Source organism: Saccopteryx leptura, chromosome 2, assembly GCF_036850995.1.
Source record: "Saccopteryx leptura isolate mSacLep1 chromosome 2, mSacLep1_pri_phased_curated, whole genome shotgun sequence".
In the NCBI taxonomy this organism is placed as follows: Eukaryota; Metazoa; Chordata; class Mammalia; order Chiroptera; family Emballonuridae; genus Saccopteryx; species Saccopteryx leptura.
In genome coordinates, this window is record NC_089504.1 from 186,130,843 (window position 1) to 186,144,021 (window position 13,179).

General features: G+C 50.9%; 1 protein-coding gene across 2 annotated transcripts in view; it reads right to left on the minus strand.

Annotated features, from left to right (window-relative positions):
• Positions 1-12,583, minus strand: part of BAZ2A (bromodomain adjacent to zinc finger domain 2A) — a 43,195-nt gene extending 30,612 nt beyond the window's left edge. For both annotated transcript variants that reach the window (XM_066369799.1, XM_066369798.1), the window contains exons 1-2: positions 12,405-12,583; positions 7,412-7,477 (exon numbers count right to left, since the gene is read on the minus strand). In XM_066369799.1, coding sequence (XP_066225896.1) covers positions 7,412-7,477; positions 12,405-12,408 — 70 coding nt within the window. In that variant the 5' untranslated portion in view covers positions 12,409-12,583. The remainder of the gene's footprint in view (positions 1-7,411; positions 7,478-12,404) is intronic.
• Between the last annotated feature and the right edge of the window lie 596 nt (positions 12,584-13,179).

The window sequence follows — 13,179 nt, forward strand, 5'->3', positions numbered from 1 at the left end:
CCCTGAGGTTGCTGGCTTGAGGGAGGGCTCATCTGGTTTAAGCAAGGCTCACCAGCTTGAGCCCAAGGTCACTGCCTTGAGCAAGGGGTCACTCGCTCTGCTGTAGCCCCGGTCAAGGCACATATGAGAAATCAATCAATGAACAACTAAGGTGCTGCAACAAAAAATTGATGCTACTCATCTCTGTCCCTTCCTGTCTGTCCCTCTCCCTGTCTCTGTCCCTGTAACAACAACAACAAAAATCTAGGCTAGATATTGTCATAGCTCTGGTCACTTGACTATCAGAGGACTAGAAATGCCTCTGAAATTGCAGGACACTAAAAACCACAATCCAGGGATTGTATGTAACAAGGTTATTTCTCTTTTTCAGCTCTGATTCTCAGAAATTCAGCTCAAATAGGTAAGGACTTCATCCTTTCTTACAAGAAGATATCCCCATCCTTCCAAAAACCTGAGCTGAGCAGGCAGGCTTGAAATCCTGTTTGGTGAGGCAGGTTATAAAGTCTCTAATCCCAGGAACCAAAGTAGTAAGATTACCTGTCTCTTAGAAACCTTCATATTTTGCCTGGCAAGGTGGTGGCACAGTGGATAGAGAGAGCATTGGCCTGGGATGCTGAGGACCCAGGTTCAAAACCCCAAAGTCGCTGGCTTGAGCATGGGATCATAGACATGACCCCATGGTCGCTGGTTTGAGCCCAAGGTCACACTGGCTTGGACAAGGAGTCTCTGTAACCCACTCCCTCAAGGCACATATGAGAAAGCAATCAATGAACAAACAAAATGCCACAAGTTAATGCTTCTCATCTCTCTCCCTTCCTGACTGTCCCCTCTCTCAATTGCTGGAAAAAAGCCCTCATGTTTTAATGTTTTGATCAATTTTTGGTAAGATTATATTATCCTTTTAGTCTGTATAATATACCCTCCCTTTTTTTTTTTGGACAGAGACAGAAAATCAGAGAGGGACAGAGACAGGAAGGGAGAGAGATGAGAACCATCAATTCTTCATTGTGGCACCTTAGTTGTTCATTGATTGCTTTCTCATATGTGCCTTGATTGGGGGGCTACAGCAGGGCAAGTGACTCCTTGCTTAAGCCAGCGACTCCTTGCTTAAGCCAGCGACCTGCGCTCAAGCTGGTGAGTTCATACTCAAGCCGGCGACCTTGGAGTTTTGAACCTGGTTCTTCCACATCACAGTCCGATGCTCTATCCACTGAGCAATCACTTGGTCAGGCTAAAGTACCCTCTTTTTTTAAAAAAAAACAACCCTCTTAATTATTCATTATAACTAGTAAAAGGACAAAAGACTCAGTAACTCAATAACACAATTCCATTTTTACTGCGAGTGACCCAATCCAAGAACAACCAAAGATCTTCAAAGCTTTCTGTTTTGCAGAATTTTATAAATTTCAAAATTATGCTGCTAGGCCTCTGGTGGCACAGTGGATAAAGCGTAAACCTGAAATGCTGAGGTCACTGGTTCAAAACCCTGGGCTTGCCTGGTTTAAGGCACATATGACAAACAACCTTTCATCCCCACTCCCCCTCCTCTCTCTATAAAATCAATAAATACATCTTAAGAAAAAAATTATGCAGACTGTAAAAAAGCCTGACTTGGCCCTGGCCGGTTGGCTCAGTGGTAGAGTGTCGACCTGGCGTGCGGAAGTCCCGGGTTCGATTCCCCGCTAGGGCACACAGGAGAGGCGCCCATCTGCTTCTCCACCCCTCCCCCTCTCCTTCCTCCCTGTCTCTCTGTTCCCCTCCCGCAGCTGAGGCTCCGTTGGAGCAAAAGATGGCCCGGGCGCTGGGGATGGCTCCGTGGCCTCTGCCCCAGGCAGCAGAATGACGCCCCGGATGGGCAGAGCATCGCCCCCTGGTGGGCGTGCCCGGTGGATCCCAGTCGGGCGCATGCGGGAGTCTGTCTGACTGCCTCCCCGTTTCCAGCTTCAGAAAAATACAAAAAAAAAAAAAAAAAAAGCCTGACTTGTGGTGGCACAGAAGATGGGGTGTCGACCTGGAACGCTGAGGACGCTGATTCAGGGCCCCCAACTTGCTCAGTCAAGACACATGAGAAGGAGTTGATGATTCCTGCTCCTCCCTAACCCCTGCCTTTCTCTCTCTCTCCTCTCTGTAAAATCAATAAATAAAATCTCTTTAAAACATTATGCAGGGTGACAAGCTGGTGAAAAAATGGTCCTTTTGATCACTGTGTAACAATGCTGATAAAGTATTAATCTTGGGCTATGAGGTATACCAGTACATCCATATCCCAAGAAACAAATTAGGAAGATTATTTGCCCCAGGAAATACCTCAAGAGTTTTTTACTTCAGCCTTGTCTGTGGTGGCGCAGTGGATAAGGTGTCAACCTAGTACTCTTAGGTTGCTGCTTTGAAACCCTGGGTTTGCCCAGGTCATAGCATATATGAGGGAGGGTAGAAGGAAGCCTGACCAGGCAGTGGTGCAGTAGAAAGAGTGTCAGCCTGGGGTCTGGGATGCTGAGGAACCCAGATTTGAAACCCCAAGGTTGCCCACTAGAGTGCGGGCTCCCCAGCTTGATCTTGGAATCATAGCCATGACCCCATGGTGGCTGGCTTGAGCCCTCCCCCTTCATCAAGAAACATATGAGGGACCTGGCCGGTTGGCTCAGCGGTAGAGTGTCAGCCTGGCGTGCAGGAGTCCCAGGTTCGATTCCCGGCCAGGGCACACAGGAGAAGCGCCCATCTGCTTCTCCACCCCTCCCCCTCTCCTTCCTCTCTGTCTCTCTCTTCCCCTCCCAAGGCTCCATTGGAGCAAGGTTTGCCTGGGCGCTGAGGATGGCTCTGTGGCCTCTGCCTCAGGCGCTAGAATGGCTCTGATTGCGGCAGAGCAACGCCCCCGATGGGCAGAGCATCATCCTCTGGTGGGCATGCCGGGTGGATCCGGTCGGGCGCATGCGGGACTGACTGACTGCCTCCCTGTTTCCAACTTCAGAAAAATTAAATAAATAAATAAATAAATAAATAAATGAATGAAACATATAAGAAAGCAATCAGTGAACAACTAAGGTGCCACAACTATACCGCTCACAAAAATTAGGAGATATTTCAAAATGAATATGAGCAGTGTATGAATTGATGCTTCTCATCTCTCTCCCTTCCTGTGTCTGTCCCTCCCTCTCTCACCAAAAAAAAAAGTTTTAAACTTCACTATGTCCTAGGACATAAAACTTTGGCTCACTGAACACATCTCACACAAGGTCAAACATCGTATCAGTTATTGGACTAACTTCCACACTATTTTAACAGTAAAAGAATATAGTGGTCCACTTCCGAGGTGAGGTACGTAATAAGGTCTACAGCAGCAAGAAAGTCAGTAATCCTAACAAGCTTTTCTTCTCTCTTGGCAAGACCTGATTCAAGAACCACAAGACTGCAAAATGAGCTTCTCTGGGTATTCTAGATTTCTGATTGGCTCTGAGGTCATCCCATATGGTTCTATCTATACTTCAAATTTTTTGCCTTTAAAGAAAGAGGGGAAAAAAAGGTCAATATTAAGAAATTCACTTCTATGATAGAAAAATGCATCCATTTTAAAAGAAGGCAATGAAAGGCTTATTTCATTCAGCTTTCTGATCAACTATGTATCAAATGAAGTCAGTATCTTTCTCAAAATCAATTTCTATTTCTTTTAAAGAGTCCAAAGAAAAGAGTGGTCTTTTTTCTTCACTCTTGTAACCACCAACAGGGAAAATCAATTTACTATTCTGTCAAGTCCCAATTTAGATAAACAAAGGTTGAAAAAAGGGAAATCTAAAGTCAGTCAAATCAAATCAACCCTATCACCAATCCACCCCTCAAACCAGCCAGTCAAGCAGCAGAAGGGCAAGAAAAAGGACAATGACATACATGGGACTTGTTCTTACTGTTTCCAGAATATCAATCCCAACAAACCCAGTGAAAAAAGCAAGGATGCTATCTTAAAAGTGATGACGCTGCTGTCACATAATCGTATGCTTATCTGTTTGTATCCCAGACCTTTATTCGAGGAATCGACAGTTCAGGTGGGTAGTTTATGACTGAAAAATAATGAAAAGTTGCCCTGGCTGGACAGCTCAGGCAGTTAGTGTCATCCCAATATACAGACGTTGCCTATTTGATTTCGGGTCAGGGCACACACAGAAACAGATCAATGTTTCTCTCTCTCTCTAAAAATCAATAAAAAAATTTTTTAAACTTCAAAAACAAAATCAAGATTGAAATAAAATTGCTGCCTGACCAGGTGGTAGAGCAGTGGATAGAGTGTTGGCCTAGAATGCTGAGGACCCAGGTCTGAAACCCCAAGGTCGCCGAGCGCAGGCTCATAGACATAACCTGATGGTCACTGGCTTGAGCCCAAAGGTCACTGGCTTGAGCCCAAGGTCACTGGCTTGAGTCCAAGGTTGCTGGCTTGAGCAAGGGGACACTGGCTCAGCTGGAGCCCTATCCCTCCAGGCACATATGCAACTAAGGTGCCACAACTATGAGTTGATGCTTCTCATCTCTCTCCCTTCCTATCTGCCTCTGTCTCTCTCTCAAAAAATAAAAAAAGAGGCCTGACCTGTGGTGGCGCAGTGGATAAAGCATCGACCTGGAAATGCTGAGGTCGCGGGTTCGAAACCCTGGGCTTGCCTGGTCAAGGCAGTGGGAGTTGATGCTTCCAGCTCCTCCCCCGTCTCTCTCTCCTCTCTCTCTCTGTCTCTCTCTCTCTCCTTCTCTCTCTCCTCTCTAAAATGAATAAATTTAAAAATAAATAAATAAAATAAAGACTGAAATAAAATTGTTAAAAAAATAATGGAAAGTTTATTTAAATGCCAGATTTAAGCAGTATTCAGCACAATCCAAATGATCTCAATGCCTCATCTCCCAAAATACAAAATCCTGTGGCAAATTCATTTCTAACCCAACCCAGTGTCTAACAAAGTGCCTGTGTGGACATAGCACACTCTCTCCACCACTATATGCTACAGTAGAAATCTCCTGGAGCTATCAGGAGAAAGAGAAAACCTGGACACATGACTCACTGTACATGAGAGAAAAAGCTTACCTCTCCCCAAGAAAGGTAGTAAGACAGACCATGTCTTTTATAGGCTGAAGAGTCAGATGACAGCTAACTCCCATAATTAGTAGACTCTGCAGAAGGTAAATTCTCTAGTACCCTGTCAACTCAAGGCTTCCCACGGGGACAATCTTTAGGCTAGAATCACCAGTGAAGAACAGGCCGACCACCCTTGCTCTACAAATAAATTCTCACTCAGTTAAAATCTTCTTCCACCTCTTGGAATCCACCCCTCACTTCAGAGGCTCACTTGCTCAGGTGCTATGCAATACAGAAACTGTCATACTTAATATATTCAGCAGGATTCAACAGAGCCACTCCTCTCATGCTACAAAAGACTCCGTGAAGTCCTCCAGACAGTTCTTGACGCTGTGGGAATTTGCATCACTCATACTGAAAGTATAACCCTGCTGGTGGATGACTGTTTGCTATTCTACTACTCTACGACCTCTAGCTGGGGGGGGGGGGGGGGGTATTAATAATCAAGAGAGGGAGACAGAGATGCTCTGGGGGGGGGTAGGGATCAGTGGGTCAACTTCCAGTTGATCAAGTTTACAAAAAAAAAAAAAAAAGTCGAACGAAAGGGCTCTCAGACCACATGGCTGGCAGGATGCAAGCTTGCCCAGAAGGCCTCAGAAAATGAAACCAAATCTGATTAAAATGGACATTTCAAAACAAGAGACGCAGCAGCAAACACACAGCTGCCATTTCCCGGCCACTTCCTGCGGGAGGCTTGGGGGAGGGGCTGTTTGTGTACAGACGGAGGTGGAAGTCACCTCCTGTCGCCCCCCCCCCCCCCCAGGATGCAAATCTCTCACTCCAATACATTCTACAAAGGATGACTGCTATTGGCGTTGCCTTCCCCTGAAAACTGGGAACATCGGGAAAGAAAGGGATGATGCGGGATTATCTTTTCCGCCACGGAAATGGGGATCCCCTTTGGTAAGGGATCCCCCTTGGAAAAGGAATCTCTTTCTTCTTCCCTTCAGTCCCTGAGCCCAGCTCCAATACGGATGCTTCAGCATTAGCCCTCATCAACCTCGATCCTGAAGTGGGGGATCCTCCCGTGACGGGAGGGCCCCACGCCGCGCGCAGCATCACCCCAGAAAGGCCCTGTCCCGCCGGCCACGCTGCAGAGAACGTGTAGACACACATACACACCCGCCCCGAGGGAGACACCCCGAGAAACCTGGACATCCCGTCCACCCTCCACTCACCGCTGCCAAAACGCCTCGTCCCCACGACCGGGGCGGTGAATTCACCCAGGGAAGCCCCGTCACCTGCCCTTCCACTCAGGCAATCCCCACCTCCACCCCTCGAGGCGGTGGAGCCCCTCCCGGGGATTCCGCCCCGGGTCCCCCACAGAAGTCATCTCCACCAGCTAGGCAGCTCCTCCGCCTCGTCATCTTCACCGTCCTCGTTGTCGCTGCGGTCGCCATCGTCCCAGCCGCCGCCGCCGGGAACCTCCGCAGCTCCTCCTGCTCCCGCCGCCCTGTCCCGGGTCCTGAGCAGACCTGCCAGCCCCCTTCTCCTCCCACCCTCTCGGGCAGGGTGACCCCCGAAAGGGGCCGGACCCTAACTGGAGATAACTCAAGTCAGCTCCTCTCCTCAGGAGAAGCTCTAAGCGGCTGCTGAGCCCCGGCTCCCGGAGGGAAGCCACTGATGGAAGTAGGACTGCCTCCCCTCAGGCCCCCGGCCGCAGACCCCCACAGACCTGAGGCGGCGGCGGCGTCCTGCCGGACTCGGGGCTGGTCTCTACCCAGGGGACCAGGGGACGGGCGGTTCACATGGCCACGCTCCGGGTGCCAGGAGGGGGAGGGGACCGCGGGGGAGGGGGCTTGGGGTCTGGGAGGGGGGAGGGGGACGCGGCTCAACCGCGGGGCCCGAGAGGAGCCAACATGGCCGGCAGGGGAGGAGTGAGTCAAAGCCTGAGGGGGCGGGGAAGCTGCGGTCTACGGAGAGCCACCCTCGCGGCCTGGGCGCACCGGGTCCTAGCGCCAGGCGTTCTGTCTTCCCCGATCCTGACCTGGGTCCTAGCGCCGTCGTTTCCCCCTAGTCTACCCCTCAGCTCCCTCTGCACCGCGTTTCGTTGTGGCCAGCTATAACCCTGCTTCACACTGAACAACTGAAAGGCGTGCTATGGTCCCAAGGTTAACCTAAATGCCCAAATTTCTAGGATCAAGGCATGTGCCACTTCCCTATGGGGCAGGGGGGCGGTTGGAGATCATTTTCGAGGGAGTTATTTCCCAGGCTGGGTGGTGGAAAAGCGGAAAGGTTAGTCAGCAAAGTTCAGTCGTGGTAAAGAGGTAGAGAAAGGCACGGCGCCTGCTGCCCACTCACCTCTGTCTTGTGGAGACAGCCTGGTCCTTCCTGGATCACCACTTTTCCAATGGCATCTGCAGAGCCCTGCGGGTCAGGAAGATTCCTGTGCGTAGGAAAAGGACGCTCGGCTCCGGGGCCAGACAGGGAACACAGGAGTCTAGCCTTAACCTGGTCAGAGGTGCAGGGATGAGTGGGAAAACTGACAAGCAAGTAAGATGCCCCAAATGTCCACCTATTCTATTGTTCCATCACTTGTTTTGATAGGGCTGACTGTGTGAAACCTAATGAAAATAGGAAATAAAAGTCTAGCAGAGGATTCAAGTGTGGCTATCATCTAAAATGTTTGCTGATGGGCCCCAGGGTGGGGAACAGTGTCATATATGATGTTAGAATTTAGAGAATTTCTAGTTCAACCTTCTCTTGTTCGGTAGATTAAAAAAATTAAGGCCAGAGAGATTAACTGACTTGTTCAAGGTCAAATAGATAAAATGTGACTAGAAACCTGTTTTCCTTTCCTTGCAACTCAGCAGGCTTTGCAGGCTTCAATTCAATGCAATGCAATGCAGTTTTACAAACAATTGCCTAAACTGTGCAAAACTGAGGCTGAATATCCTGGAAGAGGGACAGACACCATGGGGATCATGAAACTCTGGCAGGTTTGGGGAATCAACAAATACCTTTCCTCTGGGATCTGGAAAGGAAGGAGATCTGAAAATTGGGTAGGGACAGGGAATGGCCAAATATAATCCATCAATCAAGATTGGATTTCCTGCCTGACCCAGCAGTGGCACAGTGGATAGAGTGCCGGAACTGGGACTGGGACACAGAGGACCCAGGCTCCAAACACTGAGGTCACCAGCTTGAGTGTGGGGTCTCCATCTGGAGTGTGGGATCATAGACATGACCCCATGGTCGCTGGCTTGAGCAAAGGATCACTGGCTCTAAAGTAGTCCCCCCCACCCTCAAGGCACATATGAGAAAGCAATCAATGAACAACTAAGGTGCTACAAGGAGTCGATGTTTCTCATCTCTATCTCTCACTAAAAAAAAAAAAAAAAAATGGATTTCCTTACTCCTCAGAGTGCTCTCTCTGAGTTTTGGGGACTCTACTACCCACTACAAAAAGCTCAGAGAGACTAAGAAGGAAGCGGAAGCGAGCTTCTGCTTGTGGGCCAGGGAAAGAAAGGAAGCTAAGAAGACTTTCTCTCCCTCTCCCGAGAAAAGCAGATTACCACGGGAAAGGGGTAGACAGGTAGAAATGAAAACTCTTCTCTCCTAAGTAACAGCTTGGTCCTCTTAGAGAAAAAAAGATAAAAGACCCTCCAACAGCCTGCTGAGCTCAAGTCCCTGAGTAAAATAGGGGCCACACTGAAGGGAGAGAAATCCTTCTGAAGAAAGCAGGGATCCAGCAAATTTCTGCTAAGAAATGTCCATCCTCCCCCCAAAAAAATAAATATAAATAAATAAATAAATAAAGGTAGGTGAGGAAGACCGCTCAGGGCAAGGAACTAGCTTCTTAAAGGGGCGGCATCCTTTTTTTTTTTTTTGCTTCTCTTTTCCAGGGCAGATGAGAGCATCTTCCTACCTCCCGCCCCCAATCATACAGCTGGCCTGTAGGAGACAGGGGGCAGGGGAGGAGCCTGTGCCAGTCAGACGGGTATAGCCACGCCCCTTCCTCCACCACACACCCACACACACCCACCCACTGGCTTGGCTTCGCTCCGGAAGAGCCGGTTACTCCTGTGCCCTACTTGACTTCCCCCACCCCTTCCGAGCCTCAGGCCTAGTCTCCAGGGCAACCCCTAGCACCATCCCGACCAAGGAGCTGCTGGGAAGAGGGGTGTTGGATAGGAGAGGGCCACCTGGGCTTCGAGTAGAAAGTGGGGCAAGATCCATTCTTCCATCAGATGCTCAAAGTCTAGTCACCTTCCTTCCTAAATGAGACCCCTCCTCATCCCATCTAATCAGAGATCTTACTTGCTCTTTGAGAAAGGATGAGATGTCAATATGCCCAAAAGCTGAGTGTTCACTTCTTGCCAGAAACCACCACAGGTAGCCCCTAGGCTTTTCTCCACATCCAGACGACAGAGGGCAGACTGACCCCATATGTCCCCAAACATTCCTCAATCCCATCAGATGAGGCCAATCACCCACCCTATTTCCCTCTAGAAAGCTACTAGAAAGGGAAAGGAGTAAATGATCATTTTTTTCTAGCAACCTGTGAGAAATGGTACCCGCTAGGGAATACTCCAAACCCTTCTCAAACCAGGACAGTGGGCGGGTAATGAAAGAAATGGGAAGGGAGAAATTAGCACCTGCTCTCCCTTTCTCACCCTGTGTTCCTGCTGCACCACCCTGACTCTGGGGTCAGTTGCCACAGTGCCTGGCTCCACTCTGGAGCCAGATGGCTAGGGCTGGGGGAAAGAAGATAAAAAGGGAGTGATAAGGGGACTCGTTTGCATCCCCCTACCTTCCTCCTTCTTCCCCTTCAGATACTCCTGGAATTTAATCCCAAAACTGACCACCCTCTCCTCCCCCCAAGCTTCCTCCCAGCCCATAGGACAAGACTCAGAGAAGAGTCTGCAACAAATCCAGACACCTTGTCCTCTCATTTCTGGAAGGGGGGTGGGTAGTGAGGGCACAAAAAGAGAAGGGGCAGAGCTGGGGGAGCAGCTGGACTTGGAGGGAGGGAGAAGGGCCTTACTGGTTGAATGGTTCATAATGTTGATAGGGTCTAATAAGGAGAGGACCCTCAACCCTGTAACCATTTTACCTTGTCCCCCCTCCATCTCCAGGTTAGTGCAAAACACCTTCTTCCTCTCTATATTTTGGGGAGGCTAGATTCTCCTATAACACAGCAAAAAGACCATAACCCCTTCTCTTCAGGTTGGTATGTGCTCCCTCTGATTCAGGCACAATCAATCCTGTTTCAAACACAGCAACTAGCTTCACCATGACGTCTCAGGAGAGATTGAAGAAAGCCCTAATTTCCTTAGGGGTGGGAACTCCCTTTGCATCTGAATAGTGAAGGCTGGCTTCCTTCACCTTTCCCACCATCCTAATACCCTTATAGAGTTTGTTCCAGTCCCCCCCTCACCCAGTATCGCCCAACAGCCTCTTAAGCCCAGAATCACAAAATTCGGGTGTAACACCCCCTCCCCCCACCCCGCCAATTCCCTAACTCCGGGGTAGGTGCGTTCCTAGGCTGGAGGGCCTTTCCCTGGGCTGGTTTCCTGATTGCTGAGGTTCGGACCCCCAAACTCCAGGAGTAGTGGGGTGGGGTGACAGCTACAGAAAAGCTTTAGATGGCTTAGTTGGACTTGAAGGACTAAGTGGAGCAGGGCCAGAAAGTGAATGTATTCTATCTATGCTAATCCCCCAACCCCCTTACTACGGAGGTGAGGAGTTGGGGTGACGATTATTCCCCTCCCATTGGAGGTTAGAATGGCGTGGGAAAGAGTTGGTTCCAGAGGAGAGGAGACGAAACCCAGACCGCGGGAGTTTTTCCCGGCGGGGAAGGGGGTGATCCTGGGTCCAGTATATGTAGGAGGGATACCCGGGAGAGGTTAGCCGAGAGGCGTGGGAAGCCTCGAGATTCCAGTCGCAGAGGACAGGGAAGAAATGGGCAAGTAGATAGTGCGGGGGAGAGAGGAAGGGCAGCTCCCGTAGGGGGATGGTCAAATCCTGAGTCCTGGGCATTGGGACCGCAGGAGCGGCCCGCCTAGGTACTCCAGGACCGGACGTGGGTGTCAGGCCTCACCTGGAGCACGGTCGGGAGGCGGTGGCGGCGCAGGTGGCTGAGCCGGGCGGCGGCGGCGCCTCCTCCCCCAGCTCTGGACCCGCGGCGCCCGTGGAGGCGGGGGTGGGGGTGCAGGAGGAGAGCGCTTAAAGTGGCAGGAGCTACTGGGGTAAGGACGAGCCCTTGGGTAGGACTGTCGCGAAGAATACGCTGGGGGATGGGGAAGGGGTGGCGTCTCCTAGGGGCCAGAACCAGGAAGGATCCAGATGGAGGAAGAGAACAGATCCCAGGAAGAGACAGAAACTTCTGCGGTGACGTAGGGAATGGCGGTGGGTCCCAACCGGAGGACTTGGATGGGCTCCGCCTGCGCTCCCGGGGCACCGGCAAAGATCTTTTCACAAAGCAGGGCGGGGAAGGTAGTGAGAGTCACGACTCCCAAGGAGGAATGGGAGGTGCCGGAGAGGGAACTCAGGGCTGATCCTGTTGGGGTAACGCGCAACGGCCCTACTAGGTGAACAGGTTCCCTGTGTTTCGGCTCCTCGGGGCTCCATCCTATAGCTGTAGAAAGGCCTGACACAGTCTCCTTACCCCGGCACTGCCCAAGTTTAAAAGCCTATGGAATCAGGAAGCAACGAGGGCAAAAACCTCCTAGGCCTTTCAGCCACAATCCTGCCTCTCAGTATTCTCAGTGATTGGGGGGGGGGGGGGTTATAGCAGCCCTAGTAAGGCTGATGTGGGACAGTGAGAATCGGCTTTATTCAGGTTGTTTTCCCCCAACCACCACTACCCTTGCAGCAACCTCTGGGGCAACAGGAAACAGCTGCGCAGTGCAGCCCCCACCTGGTGGAGGGTCACGGTGGGGGAGGAGAGAAAACAGCCTGGGAGGAAAGACACCTTAAAAACCCTCCAACGCGTCCAAAAGTGGGCTTTACTTTTGGAGCGAGGCCAGCAGTGGTAACTACAATATAAAATATTAACTTGAATCTCAGCAGCTAAATGGGAAGGAGTAAGGGGCTAGGGTGGGGGGGAGCGTGAAGTGGGAAGAGCCGCGACCCTAGATGCAGAGTCTCAAGGCTCTTCCTTGGAGCTGGAGCTTGCCAATACTCCTGATCCTTTGGTCGGCAGCCTCATCGGCCGAGCTCTGTGCCCCTATAGTTCCTTTTCTCCTTCACCCCCTAAAAGAGCAAAGGTTAGGCCCCACCCCTGCTGAGTCAGCCAGAGAGGGAGGCAGGCATCCCTCAGGCCTTCCCGGGGGCTGGTCCTCAAACTTACCCATGTCAGGGTGGCAGGGCTCCAGGGCTGGGACCACCTAGCTCCTCGCTGCCCTTGGTTCCCCCTTCACCCGAAGGCTGGCGGCGTTAGATCTTCCCAAACTGAACTGGGAACTAGCACGAATCAATAAGCAATGTATGCTTCCTACAAACCACGGCCTGAACTGCTGTAGGGTGATGTCCCTGTGTGACAGACTGGGGTGGAGAGGGAGGAGGGAAGGGCGGGGCTTTCTCTGGGTGGAGAGGGAGGGGGAGGCGAGGACTGGGCAGAACCGGGAGAAATATGGAGGAAGGGTGCATCTGTGTTGACACTCCAGTGGCGTTGTAAAAAAAGAGTGGTGAAGGGGGAAGGAAATAAATAGTTGCAGCTAGTAAAAGGGAGAAGGCTCTCGATTAATGCTCAGGGGTGGGGGTGGAAGGATATAAATGACCTTTAGGTCTGCATCTGGGTAACATGTGAAAATCAAAACAGAAAGAGCTGACCCTTGGGCCTCTGGACCAGATTCTTAACCCACTCCAGAGGAAGGACCCCACCGCCATAACTCAGCATTTCCCCAAATCCAGGTTTTTCTGGGAGTAAATTATTGGGCACAGGCGGCTCAGGGGCTCCACCTTCTGTCCAGAACATGACAGAGTGGTGCCAAGGACGTCATAAGGCAGACGGGAGGCAACTTCCCCACACCGGGCACTTCTCCCAACGTCCCTCCCCAACCTTCAGCCCCTACGGGGCCTTTAATTGGCATGTTTGTCCCCGCCCTGTTTCTACCCGACTGGAA